We start from the raw sequence: 21,095 nt of genomic DNA on the forward strand, positions 1-21,095 counted from the left end.
CTGAACTTATTTAGGCTTGCCATAACAAAGGGGTTGAATACTTATTGACTCAGGACATTTCACCTATTCAGATACTAATGAATTTGTTAGTGTGTAGGCCAGTGACAAAATTATAATCTAAATTTAGTCTATTTTAAATTCAGGCTGTAACACAACAAAATGTGGAAAAAGTCAAGAGGTGCGAGTACTTTCAGAAGGTACTGTAAGCCTAAAAAAAGTTTACATTTATCTATATCTAAAGCAATGTCATCTAATTAAGCAAGAAAAAACAAAGAATGAATAGTAGACTCAGTGATATGTTTGAAATTTAAGTTTATTTCTTGTTGAAATCGTTTGAATTCTCTTATTTTCTAAGATCAACCGCAATGACAGTAGTTGTCATTCATTCACAATAGTTGTATCCAATACAGAAATAAAAATATATAATGAACTGGGGTACCCAATAAAAATAACATTTGAGAGCACTCAATTATCTCGGGTCCTACAGAGATGAGGCGATGATGATTGTGGCGGCTGCAGGTCAGGGGTATTCAAACCTTACCCCACGAGGTCTGGAGTCTGCTGGTTTTGTTGTACCTGATAATTAACTGCACCCACCTGGTCCGCCAGGTCTAAATCAGTCTCTGATTAGAGGGGAACAATAAAAACAAACAAACAATTGGAACTGGCTTCGCGGTCCAAAAGCCAGTTAGCACAAAATAGATGTTCAGGCTCAGAGGTTGCCAACAAACTCCAAATCCATCAAATTATTGTAAAGAATTTTGTGAAAACGTTGTCTAAAATAGCATGTGCTACATATACAGTAAGTGTGATGCACGTGACATCGTGGGAACTTTGAGAAGAAAAAAACCCACTTTATATCGGAGTTGTCTCTTAAAATTCGAGACGGTCTATTCATGAGGCTAGCATAACATCTCACTCTCTATTGCATTGAATCCAGGCGGTTGACGAGAGATTCTAAACTTACCCTACGAGGTCTGGAGGGGTATCCCTATCTCTAGGCCTAAAAACCGCGTTCTCCTTATGTAGGCTACCATGACGGTCCCACGTGGGCGAAAACATTGCAGCCTAAATGTAATTATAGTCTGTTAATTACATGCTTCAAATGATGATGAAAAGCCAGGAATCTCACTAGCATTCATAACTGAATGTTTATGATGCAAATCAAATAGGCGACACGTTGTGCAACTCGACAGTTGTCCATTTTGAGCTCCTCTTATCCCAGCGACCGAGTATTTTACCCCTTGTGATATTAGGGCTATATACGTCTAGTAAAACATGTTGCAGCCAAGCGCCATGATATGTTTATGTTAACAATTGTACATGACTCATCAGAGGGAGAAAGCTTTGGAAGCCCATTCCCACCGCCCCCAAAAAATAACAAATTTATATTTTTTATTAAATCTACATTTCGAAATAGTATAGAATATATATATATACATACAGTTGAAGTCGGAAGTTTACATACACCTTAGCCAAGTACATTTAGACTCAGTTTTTCACAATTCCTGACAGTAAAAAATTCCCTGTTTTAGGTCAATTAGGATCACCACTTTATTTTAAGAATGTGAAATGTCAGAATAATAGTAGAGAGAATGATTTATTTCAGCTTTTATTTCTTTCATCACATTCCCAGTGGGTCAGAAGTTACATACACTCAATTAGTATTTGGTAGCATTGCCTTTAAATTCTTTAACTTGTGTCAAATGTTTCAGGTAGCCTTCCATAAGCTTCCACTTGTCTTGGTTGATTTCTTTTGGTTTTCCCATGATGTCAAGCAGAGGCACTGGGTTTGAAGGTCGGCCTTGAAATACATCCACAGGTACACCTCCAATTGACTCAAATTATGTCAATTAGCCTATCAGAAGCTTTTAAAGCCATGACATAATTTTCTGGAATTTTCCAAACTGTTTAAAGGCAAAGTCAACTTAGTGTATGTAAACTTCTGACCCACTGGAATTGTGATACTGTGAATTATAAGTGAAATAATCTGTCTGTAAACAATTGTTGGAAAAATTACTTGTGTCATGCACAAAGTAGATGTCCTAACCGACTTGCCAAAACTATAGTTTGTTAGGAAGAAATTTGTGGAGAGGTTGAAAAACGAGTTTTAATGACTCCAACCTAAGTATATGTAAACTTCCGACTTCAACTGTATACATGTATTTATATGTGTGTGTATATTTATATATGTTTCTTCATTTCTAGCATTGTGTGGTGATTTCCATCTATCCGTGTTGCAGAGATAAGCATAGCAGGGCCGCCGGCAAACGTGTGTTGAGCTGGCATATGCCCCAACTTTTGATTCGGTGTGATAAAAAAATATTGACACAAAGGCATTGAAAATAGGGACAAAGTACTGCTGTTTACACTGATTTGCTTCATGATTTGTCAACTTGTGTACAATTAATCTGTGTTTCAGTCTGATCAACTGTAGCCTACTGATAACAGCCACAGCTGCGGTATCCAAGAGAAGCCTATCGGCTCTGATCCCCTCCTGCCAGGGGAAACGAAGCGGTAAAGTTGTGTATTTATATCTTAAGTCATGTATTTATAGCCTAAAATAGGCATATGTATTTGTGTTAAGAGAAAATGTGAATGTGATCAAATTTGCTTTATATTCCAACTTCTGGTGGCTAGTCTCCCTAGACCTTATCAATCCAAAATTATTGACTGGAATTAAATCGATCAACACAATATTGATTACGTACAGTGTGAGTAACTTTTTAATTACAGATGCAAATGCCTACACAATGCAACCCTGCTTAAAGCAAACTCAGCCCTGTTCGTTCTATTGTCCAATCGCAGATGTCTATTTTTTTAACCATATGAGCTGGTCCCATCATTGTCCATATAAAACCGTTTTACAGCTGATTTATTACTACCCTCCAACTAGGGTCTAAAGTTTTACCTGGTTAGGTTAACCCAGTGGTTCTCAAACCTCTCCTCGGGAACTTCCAGATGTTTCACAATGTTGTTTTAGCCCTGAACTAGTTCAACTCATTCACCTAGTCAAGGGCTTGATGATTAGTTTACAAGTTAAATTAGATGCGCTAACTCTGGGATAGATCAAATACATGAACCGGCTGGGGGTCTACGAGGACAGGTTTGAGAACCTCTGGTTTAGCCAACCAGATAAGGCAAAAATCTGGGCCCCCGGACTTAAACACCCAAAGGAATTTATAAAACAAATTCTGAGGGAACGGATTAAAAAAAAAGAGGGAACGATTTTGTCTGGCTGTATTTTTTTCTCCTACACCTAGGCCCCTAAGGGTCTCCATAGACTTAGGCTGGTGCTTGACAGTCTGCCGTTCAGTTCTGTGGACAACGAATCCCACTGTCAGGGCGGGGATACAAGCATCTCGTCATTATATCCAGGATCTCTGGTACCGTATTGCAAAGAACAGAGCGCATTCCTTTTTATTTAGCCACACCATTTGCACTATGACGCTAACCAATAACATCCTTTCTCTACAGGAAACCATGACCAAGAACAATTTCCACGTTAGCGTTTTTATTTTTGCTATTTTTACGTTTATTAACACCAAGTGATTTAAAAGTATTACTAATTTAACTGCACAGCATCACATATTTACCCCGTGTAGTCTTTAATTCGCGTTGGAGACAGGACTTGGTTGATTGACGTTATCTAGGTAACGCTAGCTAGCTGCTAACGGTAACTAACAATGGCTAACTGTATGGTTTTTCACACTCAAATTGCCTCCATCATGGAGGTGCTAGCGAATTCAGCCGTGGCAGAGATCAGTAAACTCGTAGACGACGACTATGCAGTGTTTCGTTTGGAAATAACGCAAAGCCAGAAAGAAAACAGGACATTGAGGAGGAAACTACAGCTACTGGAACTGAAGGTAGCACGGGAGCGCGCAGAGAGGACAATGCGAGAGCGATACAGAGGAATGGCAAGAGGTACATTTTGCAGAAGGCCAAGGCTGCGGGGGCTCTCGTCCCGTTTCGCATGTGTTTAGAAGTGTTACCTAGAATTGCGTCTTGCTCAGTTTTTGATAGCTAAGTAATCATGGGTTAGTATTGCATACTATCTTGCACATTTGTTGTATTTTACTTTTATTTCACGAGGCAGACAAATTAAGAACAAATTCTTATTGCAACAAAGACACTCTCATATTATAACCAGATGCTTGATTTACTGAATGTACTATTATCATACTTTTAAAAATGTGACGCATGGAACATAATCAATCAATAAATAGTATGTCAACAAGTTATGAGAAGTGCTACCTTACATTCCTGCCAATTGTAGACTGTGTAAATAGTGTATAATATAGCATTGAGCATTCACATGATCTAATTTAACCACCCCTTTCCCCCAATCACTCTCTTAGGTGAAGGACATCTCACTGGAGGCCACAGGAACGTTGTAAAGCCAGCGGGACACAACGGGTGGAGAAATGACCAACCAATCACTGTTGATGAGGGGAGTGGAACCTCAACCCAGGATGTTATCGTGATAGAGGTTAGTGTCATAGTGTGACTTAAAAAATTACAGTACATCAAATGTGACTTGTTCATTTCAGAAATGCTCCCCTCAGCTATTCACTGGCTTACATCAATATTTATCTGCCCAAGGGAAGTTTGTGAAACTTCCCTATGACATTGTCATCCAATCCAACCATTGTACCGATTATAACCTCCTCTGTTCTTGTGTCAGTCTGTAGATGCAGAGGCTACAGGTCCTGGGGTCAAGCAGGAGAGGTCTGAAGGAGAGGAGGACCCACGGCACAGCAGAGACATCCGGACTGGAGCAGTGGCTGGAGTGGCGCCCCCTATGGCCACAGAGGACCTGACCGCCTCGCCCCAGGGTAGGACCCGATGCAGCATCCCGGAGGTCAGTGGAATGCTGAACGCCGCCCTCAAGTCAGAGATGGACGCCGAGACTTTAACTGTAACACACCGGCTCTTACACACAGGGTCTGATCACAGATCAGACCCCAGATCAGACCCAGAGAGACTGGTGCTGGGGCCAGTTGTCTGTCCTCCTGTTCCTGGCTCAGATTACTTACCAGTATTTCATCAGAGCCAGAGGACGGTTCATTCCCGTGGAGATGGTGAGGTGTTAGACACTGGGGTTGATGATCTGTCTTGTTCTTATGATACAGAGATGGACCCTGGCAACATATCCTTAGGTTTAGAGACCCAGACTGATCTGTCTAGAGGGGACTGGAACCGGTACAGTAGTAGTGTATACTCTGAAGAATGCCTAGATAAGAAAGGGGAGGTTATAGTGGTAGATGAGGTGACTGTGAAAGTAGAGGGCGATGCTCCTCCCACATGGAATGCAGATAGTCACCTAGGAGACGGACACTCACAGGGCAGAGATTTCTTAGATTACAGGGGCAGCTTAGAGACAAATCTAAATGTCACAACCAATTCTCCTTTACACGCGTTCAGGGATCGCAATCCAGTGTCCACGTCGATGGGGCCTTCAGATTCACACGGCCGTGTCCATTTCGATCAGGTATTGAACTCAAATAACAGGGCTAGAGCCCAGGCTCAGGGAGGGGGAGCCACATCAGGCAATAGCAAAGAGAAACGATTCTTCTGCATGTTCTGTAACAAAGGCTTCAGGTGCCTCCAGAAGGTGGAGATCCACCAGAGGGTCCACACAGGGGAGAACCCCTTCAGTTGTACCCAGTGTGAGAAGAGGTTCTCCCGCCAGGACCACCTGAAGAGGCACCAGATGGTCCACACAGGGGAGAAACCATTCAGCTGCCCCCAGTGCGAGAAGAGGTTCTCCCGCCAGGACCAGCTGAAGATGCACCTGAAGGTCCACACGGGAGAAAGGCCATTTGTCTGTACACACTGCGGGAAGAGGTTCTCAGAGAGGAGCTACCTCAGGATACACCAGCAGAAAATGCACACTGCGCTGGTATAGAGTATAGTGACATGTAATCAAGATGAAAGTAAGGTGGTCCTGACGGCGTCCCAGCAAAATAAATAGTGGGGTTACGCCGAACCGGTAAAACATGAAAAAACTGTATTATACCTTTATTTTTCATTAGGCTACCGCATATCAGAGGCATGAACAATTTGCGAATGGACTTGAAAACGAGTGGTATAAGTTATTCTCCAAAATGCAGTGTGGTTCGACGAGAGCACTGACATTTTTCCAAGGCAGAGATGAATGGCTGACACAGAGACACGTGTGGACAGCAGTATAAATTCTGCCGTAATGAAAATCTCCAAAATGTCATTACACTTTGTGGTGGTTTGTGTGACAGATGTCTCTTTCCATTTCCATGTTTGGAGGCTGGAAATACAGTGCTTTCAGAAATGATTCATACCCCTTGACTTATTCCACATTTTGTTGTGTTACAGCCTGAATTCTAAATTGATTTAATTATTTTTTTTTCTCTCACCCATCGCAACATGTTTTTAGAAATGTTTTCATATTTTGTAAAAATGGAATACAGTTATCTAATTTAACAATTCACAATCCTGAGTCAACACGTTATAATCATCTTTGGCAGCGTTTACATCTGTGAGTCTTTCTGGGTAATTCTCTAAGAGCTTTGTATACATGGATTGTAAAATATTTGCACATTATTATTTAAAACATTCTTCAAGCTCTGTCAAGTTGGTTGTTGATTATTGCCAGACAGCCGTTTTCAACTCTTGCCATAGATCTTCAAGTTGATTTAAGTCAAAACATTTGTCTTAAGTGTATATTTGGCCTTGTGTTTTAGGATATTGTCCTGCTGAAAGGTGAATTAATTTCTTTGTGTCTGGTGGAAAGCATACTGAACCAGGTTTTCCTCTAGGATTTTGCCTGTACTTAACTCTTAACTTCCGTTTCACTTTTATCCTGAAAAAACCCACAGTCCATAATGATTACAAGCATACCCATAACATGATGCAGCCACCACTATGCTTGAAAATATGGTGAGTGGTACTCAGTAATGTGTTGTATTGGATTTGCCACAAACATAACACTTTGTATTCAGGGCAGAAAGTGAATTGCTTTACCACATTTTTTACAGTATTACTTTAGTGCCTTGTTGCAAACAGGATGCATGTATTGGAATTGTGTTATTCTGTAGAGGCTTCCTTATTTTCACTCTGTCAATTAGGTTAGTTTTGTGGAAGTAACTACAACTTTCTTGAGCCATCCTCAGTTTTCTCCTGTCACAGCCATTAAACTCTAACTACTTTAAAGTCACCACTGGCCTCATGATTGAATCCCTGAGCGGTTTCCTTCCTCTTTGGCAACTGAGTTAGGAAGGACGCCTGTATCTTTGTAGTGACTGTGTATTGATACACCATCCAAAGTGTAATGAATAACTTAATGCTCAAAGGGATATTCAGTGTCTGCTTTAAAAAAAAAAAAATTGAAATAGCTATAGGTGGCCTTTGCGAGGCATTGGAAAACCTCCCTGGTCTTTGTGGTTGAATCTGTGTTTGAAATTCACTGTTTGACTGATGGACCTTATAGATAATTGCATGTGTGTGGTACATAGATGAAGTCATTAAAAAATAATGTTAAACTCTATTGCTGAACTTATTTAGACATGCCATAACAAAGGGGTAGAATACTTAATTACTAATTAATTAGTAAAAACGTCAAAAAACAATTCCACTTTGACATTATGGGGTATTGTTTGTAGGTAGGCCAGTGACAAAAACACTCAATTTAATGCATTTTCAATTCAGGCTGTAACAACAAAATGTGGAAAAAGTCAAGGGGTGTGAATACTTTCTGAAGGCAATCCTGGCCCTGGACCCTGACTCTAGATATTATAGAGACTGGGTTAACACAGCTAACCTGTTAGGTCAATAATATGGTGTTTTTAATTAACATTTTGTTTGCTTTATAATCATGAGATAAATTAAACTAGCTATTAGCTAGCTAGTTAGTTATACCTAGGTAGCTAACAAGGTTAGCTGTCTTTTCTCAAAATGAACCTCATTGTGCTTCTACATCTGCATTGCTTGCTATTTGGGGTTTTCAGGCTGGGTTTCTGTATAGCACTTTGACTTCTGCTGATGTAAAAAGGGCTTTTTAAATAAATTTGATTGTTTGATTGTGGCTAGCTATTTCTTGTCCCTTATGCTAGCCTTTACAGCCAAATATGACTTCAGGAAAGTAAAAAATAAAAATCTATTTAACCTTTATTTAACTAGGCAAGTCAGTTAAGAACAAATTCTTATTTACAATGATGGCCTAACCCAGACGACGCTGTGCCAATTGGGCGCCGCCCTATGGGACTCCCAATCACGTCCTGTTAGGATACAGCCTGGAATCGAACCAGGGTCTGTAGCGACGCCTCTAGCACAGATGCAGTGCCGCCCAAAAGTATTCTAGACCATTTCTCCCTCTTGCTGCATTTAACAGTGAATTTCAAACACAGATTCAACCACAAAGACAAGGGAGGTTTCCCAATGCCTCGCAAAGAAGGGCATCTATAGGTATTTCAAAATATATTTTTTAAAGCAGACATTTAATATCCTTTTGACCATGGTGAAGTTATTCATTACACTTTGGTGTATCAGGAGCAGATAGCATCAAAGTAGTGGAATGGGGTAGTGGGTTTTTAATAAGTGTAGGTTTAGTTGGGTGTTTTTTAATATATATTTATTGTTTGTCTTTTTTCCCCAATTATTTTATATCACAAAGTATAATGGATTTATATTATAGTCCAGTTGGGGGAGGTAATGCAACATACTGGATGCCAACCGCCGTTAAACTCCAAAGAAGAAGAAGAAGAAGAAGAAGAAGAAGAAGTAAACAGGAATCAAGAACACATTAGCGTTTTTATTTATACAACAATGGAACTCGAAATATGACTCATTTAACTGTACAGCATCACATACTTATCCCATGTAGTCTTTAATTCGTTTTGGAGATAGGCTTCAGCAAGACCTATCTAGGTAACGTTCACGTTAGCTAGCTGCTAACAATGGCTAACTCGAACTGTATGGCTTTTCACACTCAAATAGCCTCCATCATGGAGGTGCTAGCGAATGCAGCCGTGGCAGAGATCTGTCAAGTCGTAGACGACGACTATGCAGTGTTTCGTTTGGAAATAACTCAAAGCCAGAAAGAAAACAGGGCATTGAGGAGGAAACTACAGCTACTGGAAATGAAGGTGTCACGGGAACGCGTCCTCGCCAGCCCCAGAAGTGTCAAGATACTCGACCGATACAGAGTAACGGCAAGAGGTACATTTTTGCAGAATAGCCCTGGCAATATGTGGAAATTGTTACTTTTTCATGAAAACATTACACTTGAGGGTGCGTTCGTAAATTCACTCTGCCTATCTACTCCGATTTCAGAGCACTTTCGTCTGCCAGAGAGCGCAGAATAACTGTTTAATTTACGAACGCGCAACACCCGTTAAATATGACCGGTGTCAGTAAACGTCGGCAAAAAAAAAAACGTTATTAAAATTGTTGCCAGTGCAGTTTGTCACCAACGCTCTACATAACATGAAAACAGCCTAACCAGCTCTGATAGGGCAAGTAAAATGATCAGAGTGAGATGTTCTCTCGTGTCTGGAAGTAACAAGCCAACTTTAGCCAGTTAGATTAGGTACTTGACTGCAGTTGTGAGGTCAGAACACTCGGATGAACCCAGCTCCTCGGTCAGAGCTTTACAAACACACTGTTGGTACACAACTACAGTTTTGGGGCCCTGAACACATATGGAACCATCGTAAAAAAACTCATCGTGGAGGCTTTTTTTCCCATTCCGCCATAACCAGATAATGTGTTTTGTGTAATATCTCCAAAATCAAACATGTTACAGAAAAGTTTATGTATACCCACCCCTATGTTTTGATGGTCAATGACTACAAGGATGCCATGCACAACCTCAAACCTAATTTTGCTATTCCACCATAACCAGACAATGTATTTTCCGTAATATCTGCTGAATCAAATATGTTAACACAGAAAATGTGATTTTCACACCTACATGGCCAAAAGTTATACACCCATTGATGACAGGTGTATACAATCGAGCACACAGCCATGCAATCGCCATAGACAAACATTGACAGTAGAATGGCCCATTCGTCCAATTTCTGCCCTTCTAGAGCGGCCCCGGTCAACTGTAAGTGCTGTTATTGTGAAGTGGAAACGTCTAGAAGCAGCAATGGCTCAGTCACGAAGTGGTAGGCCACACAGGCTCACAGAACGGGACCGCAGAGTGCTGAAGCGCATAGCTCGTAAAAATCTTCTGTCCTCGTTTGCAACACTCACTACTGAGTTCAAAACTTCCTCTGGAAGCAACGTCAGAACATCGGGAGCTTCATGAAATGGCTTTCCATGTCCGAGCAGCCGCACGCAAGCCTAAGATAACCATGCGCAATGCCAAGCGTCGGCTGGAGTGGTGTAAAGCTCGCTGCCATTGGACTCTGGAACAGTGGAAACGTGTTCTCTGAAGTGATGAATCATGCTTCACCATTTGGCAGTCCGACGGACAAGTTTGGGTTTGGCGGATGCCAGGAAAACGCTACCTGTCCCAAATACATAGTGCCAACTGTAAAGTTTGGTGGAGGAGGAATAATGGTCTAGGGCTGTTTTTCATGGTTCGGGCTTGGCCCCTTCGTTCCAGTGAAGGGAAATCTTAACACTACAGCATAGTGACATTCTAGACCAGGCCTGGGCAACTCCAGTCCTCGGGGGCCTGATTGGTGACCCTCTTCTCCCAGATGGAAGCTCTCTAGCAGTGTTTTCCATAAGCACATGGAGTAGCCAGCCAATGAAGTAAATAGCCCAAATTATCTTAAATTAAAGGTTACATTTAAAATAAAATGTATGATAGACACTTTTTCAAATTACTAAATGGGTCTCTAAAATAAACCGAACAGATGCTCAATTAAATTCAGGCTTGTCAGTAGCTTACCGAATCGCATCGGTACGAGATCCGTTCATATGCATCCCTAATTTGCATACTGGTAGGCATTTTGACGATTATTTGCAGATAAATTCTGTAAACATTAAACGAAAAATCCTCCTCGCTACAGGAACAAATCGGAGAGAGAGCCTCACACTGGTCCAAAATATGATAAACGTAAACGGATTGAATTGTTTAACGTCACTGTCTGGCAAGTCCTGATGGACTTCATATCGACAATACGAACGAATTGTTTAATTTACTTGTCCATCTGCGATACCATGGACATAACAGTTTTGTATGAGTTATGAAAGTCAGGGATATGATAGACTTTATTCAGTCAGTTCGACACCATTTATAAACTAGTCAAGCCTGCTCCAATTAAAGCACAGTAAATAGCCTATGAGGCACCACTCCGTGGCTGCATATGAAACGCGAAATAAAACAAACGTGTCAGAAAACAATAGGCTAAGTGGATTTCGACTCGTCGTTACCACATTAATGGGACGTGCAAATTCACTCACAGCGACGAGGAAGGAGCATCACGCAGACTGTCAAACCAGCAGTGTTTCCCGGTCATTGCTTACTTTGTGACTGACAGGTGCAGGTCCTATCAACAGAAAACTAGAAGATGCATGTCGTTTATTCTAGCGGGCGTTTTTTTTTTCTTCCTGACTAGCGAATTGAAAAGTAGCCTAGTTAATATTAAGTGAAAAAAAAAGTATCTGGGTGAAAAATAGTAATCGGCTGTAAAGCTGGCGCTAGTGGAAAACACTGTTGTAGACCAATGTTTCCCAACCCTGGTCCTCGAGTACCCCCAACAGTACACCCTTTAGTATTTCCCTGGCCAAACACACCTCATTCAGCTCATTTTAGGGCTTGATGATTAGTTCACAAGTTGAATCAGGTGCACTTGTCCAGGGTTTCAATACAAATGTGTACTGTTGGAATACTCAAGGACCAGGGAAACACTGGTCTAGACAACAACCTCTCATTGTGCATTTGTCTAACTCATCCCATTTGGAGGTCTGAGCAGAACTGCCTCAAAACAAATGTCCACCTATAATACAACAGCAATGTCAAATCTGTTCTGTTGTATGGTTTGGAATGTTCCCATGAACCACTTGAAAACAGATGTAGTCTTTCAGCAGTGGTTGTCTCGACTCTGCTGCATCTTCTGGCCGAATAAAATACAGAACAGTAAGTTATACGAGAAGACCGGTTGCCAAAATGTCGCACAACACTTCAAGAGACATTCTCAGAATGCCCAGTTTTGACTCATTATGGTCTTATGTCCCAATGAGGAGGAAGTGGATTGAGTAAGTGCGTCTATTAGAATGAGATCTTTGTCAGCCTATGTGGACAACGCTCTGGCTAGAGGGTCTCGTACACTCTGATCTGCTATGACCCTGTTGGTCATCCATGCCATGAATCTTGCCTAGATGAACAACTGTATAAACGAACACATACTGTATACTCTCGTCTAAATTGGCAACTGGTCTGACCTAGATGGACACATGCACTCCAACCCGCTACATCTAAAGGAAGCTCCTTCCATCTGAACTTTATCCTCCCCTTGCCACATTGCGCCAGGCTGTTGTGAAGCACTCTGACAGTAATTGTTGTGAAAAGGGCTATGTAAGTTAGTCTGTATTTGTTGATTGATGTCCAGCCCCAAAGCATAATGAGGATTTTCTCATCTTCTGTTTCGTTCTTCTTGAACGTCTCAAAATGAACTTGATTGATATCTTTAATGTTAGTGCGATCTTTAAGGAGAATTGTCAAGTGCTCCTAAATGGAAATGTTCTTTTCTGAAATAATAATTTGAGTGGTACCGCCAAGCAATTGAGAAGCATACGTGCCCATGAAATCCCCGGGTCCAGACAAATCAAAGGACCTTCTTGTGTTCTGTGAATTCACAGGGGTCACACAGTATCCACATTCACAACCAGGGGCAAGAAAACTGCAGCAGACAACTATGGCTCTGTATGCCATTATTTATTTTATTTAGTACTTTTATTTTTTTTTTTTTATTTTTTTTTTAGTGGCTTACTTCCATTGGCTTACCATGGCAGTCCTCCATTAGATAATAAACTGAACTATTTATGCTGTTGTACTGGGCGTCATTGTAATCGTTGACCATCAAAACATAGGTGTTGACATCACCTTTTCTGTGTTTATCATGTTTGGCTCAGAAGATATGACGCAAAATACATTTAGTTACGGCGGAATGAAAAACTGCAGTTTTTGCGATAGCTCCGTATCTGAACATATTCAGGGCCCCAAAGTGTACCAAGTTACATGCTTTTATGAAAAAGTGAACATATCACCTAAAGTTCGGCACATATCGATTGGACTATATGACAGAGGCTGTGGGGCCTATAGCCCTGTTCTCCTCAGCATGTGTAACTTTAGATGTGTTAACCAGAATTGGGTCTTGGTCAGTTTCTGGATAGTATGCAATAATTCCCCTGATTATTTAGCTGTCAAAGATGCACTATCATATTCTAACCAGATTCTTGATTTACTCGATAACAATGTGATGCATGAAACCATATCGATCTATAAATAGTATATCATGAAGTTATGAGAAGTGTTACCTTACATCCTTACCAATTGTAGACAATGTCAGAAGTGTACAATATAGGGTTGACCGTACCTAACCAGTACCTCTTTCCCCCAACCACTCTCTCAGGTGAAGGACATCTCACTGGAGGCCACAGGAGCTTTGTGAAGCCAGCGGGACACAATACATGGAGCGATGACCAACCAATCACTGTTGATGAGGGGTGTGGAACCTCAACCCAGCATGTTATCATGATAGAGGTTAGTGTAATAGTATTACATCAAAATTACAGTACATCAAATGTGGCCAGTTTATTTCAGAAAGGCTCCCCTCAGCTATTCACTTGCTTACATGTACATCTGCCATAAGGGAGCTTGTAAGACTTCCCAATGACATTGTTATACAATTCAACTGGACACCGGTAATAATAACATCCTCACTTCTTGTGTCAGGCTGCAGATATAGAGGCTGCAGGTCCTGGGGTCAAGCAGGAGAGGTCTGTAGGAGAGGAGGACCCACGTCACAGCAGTGACATCCAGACTGCAGCGCCCCCTGAAGCCACGGAGGACCTCGCTGCCACGCCCCAGCCCAGGACCCGACGAAGCATCATGGAGGTCAGTGGAACGCCGAACGCCGTCCTCAAGTCCGAGACAGACACTGAGACTTTAACTGTAACACACAGCCTCTTACACACAGGATCTGATGACAGATCAGACCCAGAGAGACTTTGTCTGAGGAGACTGGGCTCTCCTCCTGCTCCTGGCTCAGAGTATTTACCGGTATTTCACCAGAGGACTGTTCATTCCCGTGGTGATGGTGACTCGTTAGACACTGGAGGCAATGATCCGTCTTGTTCTTACGCTACAGAGATGGATCCTGGCAACATATCCTTGGGTTTAGATGCCCAGACTGATCTGTCTAGAGGGGACTGGAACCAGTACAGTAGTAGTATACACTCTGAAGGGTGCCTAGATAAGAAAGGGGAGGATCTGGTTGTAGATGATGTGACTGTGAAAGAGGAGGGTGACGCTCCTCTGACATGGAATGCCGACAAGACTCACTTAGGAGAAGGACACTCGCAGGGCAACACCAGTGACTTTTTAGACTACAGGGAAAGCTTAGAGACAAATCTAAATGTCCCAACCCACTCCTCTTTACATGCGTTCAGGGATCGTGACCCAGTGTCCACGTCAATGGGGCCTTCAGATTCACACGTCCACGTCCTTTTCGATCAGGTATTGAACTCAAACAACAGGGCTAGAGTCCAGGCTCAGGGAGGGGGAGCCACATCAGGCAATAGTAAAGAGAAACGGTTCCTCTGCATGTTCTGTAACAAAAGCTTCAGCTGCTCCCAGAATGTGGAGATTCACCAGAGGGTCCACACAGGGGAGAAGCCCTTCAGCTGTACCCAGTGTAACATGCGCTTCACCCAGGCTGGCACCCTGAAGAGGCATCAGAGGGTCCACACAGGGGAGAAACCCTTCAGCTGTACCCAGTGTCACATGCGCTTCACCCAGGCTGGTCACCTGAAGAGGCACCAGAGGGTCCACACGGGAGAGAAGCCGTTCGCCTGTACGCACTGCAGGAAGAGGTTCTCAGAGAGAAGATGCCTCAGGATACACCAGCAGAAAAACCATTCCACTCTATAACAAAGTAACCATTCCACTCGATAGCTTCTGAGGCTTAGATGAAACCCTGCATTAAAGATACTCAGCGAGATGACGTAGATGCAAAAAGTAAACAGGGCGGTCAATTTCCATAACAACTAAGAGCGTTGAAGTGCAAGGCCCAGACATTGTAGGATATATAAGCCTAAAAAGTATATTACATAGTGTTTGTACTGTATAGGCCAGTGTTTACCAACTTCAGTCCTCAAGTCCCCCAAAAGTACACATTTTCGTTGTAGTCCTGGACAAACACACCTCATTGTCCAGTGCTACAATAAAAATGTGTTCTGTTGGGGGACTTGAGGACTGGAGTTGGGAAACACCGTTGTAGGATATGATGTTCATAAATGCCTATTTTATTACTTCCATTCAACTACTATATTTCCCCCAAGATCATTTTCTCATTAAAAGTCAGTTTTTCAGTTGAGACGTGTGGTTTTCATATGGTGTGTTTAAAACTTGTTTATGTTCAATAAACAGCTAAATGGGACTTTTCATTCTAAGACTTTCATTGAGACTCTCTTTAGTATACATCACATCTGATCTCACCCTATTCTGCGTACACCCAACAGTGCTTTATAACCAATATACCTACACTTACCCACACACCTACTGTACACATCAAAATAGTCAGGTTTGTCTTATCTTTACCCACAACATATATGTATGTCCACCATGATGGGTTTAACAACAATGAAGTCATTCTGTAACTACAGTATAGGACTCAAATGTAGTGGGGATGGGTAAACACTCCATGTTGAAAGTGTTTATTATCTGTGTGTATACGTACCTGAGGGAGTATGTCTGTGTAATCTGTATCACCTGTCTCTTCCAGGAGGAGGAGGGTCCAGAGGTGCTGCTGGTGAAGGAGGAGGGGTGTGAGGAGGGTCTGGGGAACCCTGAGAGGACCATGGTCATGGAGGACAACCAGACTACACCTCCTCCTGAACCCACAGAGGAACCAGCTGAGCAGCACAGGACCACACACAGTCTCACTGAGGTGAGTCCACTGTAAACTACTGTCTGAATGATATTAGGTCAGGGTCTCTATCCACAAAGCCTCTCAGAGTAGAAGTGCTGATCTAGGATCAGTTTTGCATTTTAGATCAATGACTCTTTGTAGCTACGGGCCCAGGTCTTGATTAAATTTGTCTTAATTGTGGGACCATGCCTTTTGAATGATCAAACCATTAAAGAGTGTCAAGTAATCAAATATCATGTTTGCATAGTACTCATATCAATACACCAGAAGATGCTCCATAGCAGGGTGCTCATATCAGATGTCTTGATCCAACATCCTCTCACTCTGTATCTCTTACAGTCAGTAGACATGGAGGATGAGAAGCCTGATCTGCTGCTGGTCAAAGAGGAGACCATAGAAGATGAACCAGAGAGCATTGACCTGCAGAGTGGACTAAAGATGGGGGAGCAAGGTAAGAGAGAAATACATATAGCCTAGATACAGTAATAGATCTTCAATGGGAATAGTGATGCACCTGGCTATTCTTTCTTAAATCAATACAACTTATGTTTACATACAAAACCACACATAATGTATGAACTTGACCAGGTAATTGACAATAAATACTCCATATGTAGATTTCTCTGCCATGTTTATAAAATATATTTTGTAACCTTCCTGCAGGTGGTTGGCTGGGGGCTAACAGAGGAGACTGGGGAGCCATCTTGGATTCCCAGACCCAGACTGGTGCAGCCAAAGGTCCAGGGGACGACATCACTGAGCAGGCCAGGACCAGAGGTGACATAGTGGAGATCAGTGGATGGGACAGCGTCCTCAACTCTGGGCTGGGGAACAACACTGTTAACCACAACCAGAAACAGACAGTCGAACACAAAACAACCAAACTTAGTCTCCCAGACAACAGACTAGCTGAGAACAGGGCGAGGTGTAGATTTGGTCTGCAGGGACGGGGGGGGGTGTCAGTATGAAACAACACAGACTCGGCTAGCGATGCTCCGTCCTGCTCCTATAGTTGTGATTCAGAGAGACTGATGGCACCTCAGGTTAACCCCCTAACAGGTGCTGCCTTCAGCCTGCCTTCTATAGGATCTATCAACTGGAACATGGACCCTGCGACAACACAGACACTCCCTGGCCTTCGTTCTCCTCACACTCTCCTTATGTTAAACCAGAACTCAGACAATGCCAGTGCCTCAACACTAAATGGCTACACAAGCCCATTGACAAATGACAGTAGTAGTAACGCTATCAGGTGATCCGGTGTCGAAGAGAAGCACTTCCAGTGTTCGTTCTGGGGGAAAGCCTGGAGATCCACCAGAGGATGCACACGGGAGAAATAATTTGGGTATGACCTGTGCCAGGCCAGATTCTCCCACTCCTCCAACCTGAAGTGGCACCAGAGGGTCTACACATGGGAGAAACCCTTCAGCTGCCCCCAGTGTGAGAAGAGGTTCTCCCGTCAGGACCAGCTGAAGATGCACCTGAAGGTCCATACAGGAGAGAAATGCTGTTCACCTGTAATCACTGCGGGAAGAGGTTCTCAGAAAGGAGCTACCTCAGGATACACCAGCAGAAAATGCACATGGCCCATGAATAGAGTATAGTGACATGTGATGTAGTACTAGTTAGTTTGTAGTTAATTCTGTTGGTTTAGGATGTAGGAGGGAACTGGATGAGGTGAACTGAGGGAATAATGAGTATGATGAGGCAGAGTAGAGGATATGGTGATGGTTGGTGTCCTAAAATGCTTCACTGATGAAGTGTCATGTTTACGTAATGAACCGTCCCTTTTTCAGGACCCTGTCTTTCAAAGATCATTTGTAAAAAATAACTTCACAGATCTTCATTGTAAAGGGTTTAAACACTGTTTCACATGCTTGTTAAATGAACCATAAACAATTAATGAACATGCACCTGTGGAACAGTCGTTAAGACACTAACAGCTTATAGACTGTAGGCAATTAAGGTCATAGTTATGAAAACTTTACAATGTCTGTACTGTGAGATGCCTAAGATAGCGCTACATGGAGATAGGACAGACAGCTGATCGCCCTCGCAGTGGCAGACCATGTGTAACAACACCTGCACAGGATCGGTACACCCGAACATCACACCTGCGGGACAGGTACAGGATGGCAACAACAACTGTCCGAGTTACACCAGGAACGCACAATCCTTCCATCAGTGCTCAGACTGTCCGCAATAGGCTGAGAGAGGCTGAACTGAGGGCTTGTAGGCCTGTTGTAAAAGGCAGGTCCTCTGCAGACATCACCGGCAACAACGTCAGCTATGGGCACAAACCCACTGTCGCTGGACCAGACAGGACTGGCAAAAAGTGCTCTTCACTGACGACTCGCGGTTTTGTCTCACCAGGGGTGATGGTCGGATTTGCGTTTATCGTCGAAGGAATGAGCGTTACACTGAGGCCTGTACTCTGGAGCGGGATCGATTTGGAGGTGGAGGGTTCGTCATGGTGTGTCACAGCATCATCGGACTGAGCTTGTTGTCATTGCAGGCAATCTCAACGCTGTGCGTTACAGGGAAGACATCCTCCTCCTTCATGTGGTACCCTTCCTGCAGGCTCATCCCGACATGACCCTGTATGACAATGCCAAAAGCCATACTGCTCGTTCTGTGCGTGATTTCCTGCAAGACAGGAATGTCTTGGCCAGCGAAGAGCCCGGATCTCAATCCCATTGAACGTCTGGGACCTGTTGGATCGGAGGATGAGAGCTAGGGCCATTCCCCCCCCCCCCCCCCCCAGAAATGTCAGTGAAATTGCACGTACCTTGGTGGAAGAGTAGGGTAACATCTCACAGCAAGAACTGGCAAATCTGGTACATTCCATGAGGAGTAGATGCACTGCAGTACTTAATGCAGGTTAATGCACCAGATACTGACTTACATTTGGTTTTGACCCCCACCCCCCTTTATTCAGGGACACATTATTCCATTTCTGTTAGTCACATGTCTGTGGAACTTGTTCAGTTTTACTTGTCACCGGATTAATGCCATTTTGTTTTAATGTGTTATTTTTGTATCATTCCAATGGCTCCATATTGTTAGGTACTTGAATCACAGTGTTAGAGATGGGCTTGACTGTGATTAACATTTTATAATATTGTGTCATGTTTCTGTGTGTACAGCAAAGTTTCTTATATAAACCTTCATATGCTCTTCTGTACAATTTATGTTTGCAGTCTGCAGTCCATGAAGACCTGCTGATATCCAGTGTTACTGGTGGGAGAGAGTGGACCTCTGAAGCGGCTGGTCACAAACCCTGGCCCCGGATCAGGACCCGTCACTGTTGCTTCCTGAATCGGAACCAGGACCCAACTGCAAGAGACGGAGACTCCACCACCACACAGAACACAACCAGTGGACAGGTGGACTGAACAACCCCAGTCCTGGTGGTCATCAGAGAGACAGAGGGTCCAGTCAGGGATCCAGTCTGCAGCCCAGACCCTTCTCTTCACAGTCTCAGTGCAGGGATGAAGCAGGGCCTGGGGCTGATAGGAACAGGAGGGTCTGTCTCTATGATAAACACCACAGTATCCATGATGAACAGTGCAGGTCTTCCTGGGCTTCAGCCTTCACAGAGAATGGTGGGAGACCCCCTTGGTGTTAGTCTATCAGCAAATCTGTCTTCTCCTTCAATGTCTGGTGACTGGGTTCATAGAAAGCCTGGACCTGGGTCTAGCCTTCCTCAGCTACCTCATGGTTACCCCACTAATACAGACAGGGTCAGGATGGACGTTCACCACAAGAAGCACCTAGCTTATAACACAGCACACAATCCCAACAACACCCAAACAATGACTAGAGGTCAAGGAGGGAGCTCAAAGACTAACCACCTGAGGCTGGCTCCTGCTTCTACCTCCTCTGTCATTGAGTCACAATGTGGAAGGCCGGGCATTAGGACGGATGCCGACAAGCCATACGCCTGCCCCACGTGTGGGAAGCGCTTTGCTAAGCCTAACTATATGAAACAGCACAAGAACATTCACACCAAGGAGAGGCCTTTCAAGTGCAAAGTATGTTACAAGAGCTTCTCCTTCCCGAGTTACCTCATCAGACATACCTGTGCTCACAAAGGGGAGAAATTGTAGCTATTCTTTAGCTGAAATATTTGATTTATCATGTGAAGTGTACTGGGGTAAAAAAAATTGGGGGATTACTAGGTCCCTTAGTTGAGCATCTGGGTACGCTCACATGATACAGGCTTGTTGTTTGGTGTGCTGGCATAGCCAAAAAAAACTGACATGACTGAAATTAGCAAAAAACTAGGTTGTTTTCATGAATTTTTACAATACCCTACATTTTTTGGACTTTGTACCTGTGGAACCTAGTGGAAACCCTTTAAAGCTCGGTCCTTGCTATCTGGAATCCTTGGGATGTTACACACAACAACCCCCCCCCCCCCCCCCCCCCCTCTGAATTTGGTTTTGCCTTTTGTTCTATTCATAACAATCGAGTTATAACACCTTTAACACATTATTTGGCATAGTCATGGTTCCTTTATGTACTAAAAAGGTGATAAAATCTGTTAATAAATCAGAAATCATTTCCTTTTGATAAAGTTTACAATTTATTTGCTTGTTTATCATTTAGAATTTAACATGACTTCAGTGTCATTGGCTTCCTTCGGGGGGGGGGGGGGGGGATTCATGAAAACTTTGTTTTTTGCTCATTTAAGTTTGGGGGTTAAGATGCATTGTAGAAATAGGGGTTTAGGCATAATTATGACTTTGTGGCTGTGGAAACTAGTGACGACCGCTTTAATGACACTGATCATGAATAGGAGGTTTGATGTGTAGTGTGGGCATTGGGATGGGTGGAAGAAGTGGGGCCTAAAAAGGGTAATTGTGTGTTCAGACTCTGCTACTAGCCTGGTCGTGCTGAGAGAAGGTTAGTCAAAAGGCACGCCCAGACCTGATGACAGCTGTTGATGGCACTTTATAGGGTGGGGCAGAACGGGAGTAAGATACGTTTTCTGTGGGTTCCAGC

The 21,095-nt window shown here is 43.1% G+C and overlaps 2 protein-coding genes across 4 annotated transcripts; both read left to right on the forward strand.

The window, feature by feature from the left end:
- Window positions 1-3,432: 3,432 nt before the first annotated feature.
- Window positions 3,433-8,062, forward strand: LOC106602614 (uncharacterized). The gene is made up of 3 exons (XM_014195362.3): window positions 3,433-3,927; window positions 4,362-4,492; window positions 4,688-8,062. The coding sequence occupies exons 1-3, from the start codon at window positions 3,687-3,689 to the stop codon at window positions 5,909-5,911; spliced, it is 1,596 nt and encodes a 531-aa protein (XP_014050837.2). The 5' UTR covers window positions 3,433-3,686; the 3' UTR covers window positions 5,912-8,062.
- A 620-nt stretch (window positions 8,063-8,682) lies between these two features.
- Window positions 8,683-20,508, forward strand: LOC106602609 (uncharacterized). 3 transcript variants are annotated; one of them, XM_082978182.1, is made up of 7 exons: window positions 8,702-9,195; window positions 13,569-13,699; window positions 13,892-14,053; window positions 15,942-16,106; window positions 16,428-16,539; window positions 16,752-16,865; window positions 19,289-20,508. In XM_082978182.1, the coding sequence occupies exons 1-7, from the start codon at window positions 8,934-8,936 to the stop codon at window positions 19,300-19,302; spliced, it is 960 nt and encodes a 319-aa protein (XP_082834308.1). In that variant the 5' UTR covers window positions 8,702-8,933; the 3' UTR covers window positions 19,303-20,508. The 3 variants fall into 3 exon arrangements, with proteins under 3 accessions (XP_082834306.1, XP_082834307.1, XP_082834308.1); XM_082978181.1 differs by lacking the exon at window positions 19,289-20,508 and having other exon boundaries at window positions 8,699-9,195; window positions 16,752-17,674; XM_082978180.1 differs by lacking the exons at window positions 15,942-16,106; window positions 16,428-16,539; window positions 16,752-16,865; window positions 19,289-20,508 and having other exon boundaries at window positions 8,683-9,195; window positions 13,892-15,596.
- The last annotated feature ends 587 nt before the right edge of the window (window positions 20,509-21,095 follow it).

Source organism: Salmo salar, chromosome 08, assembly GCF_965601325.2.
Source record: "Salmo salar chromosome 08, fSalSal1, whole genome shotgun sequence".
Taxonomy (NCBI): domain Eukaryota; kingdom Metazoa; phylum Chordata; class Actinopteri; order Salmoniformes; family Salmonidae; genus Salmo; species Salmo salar.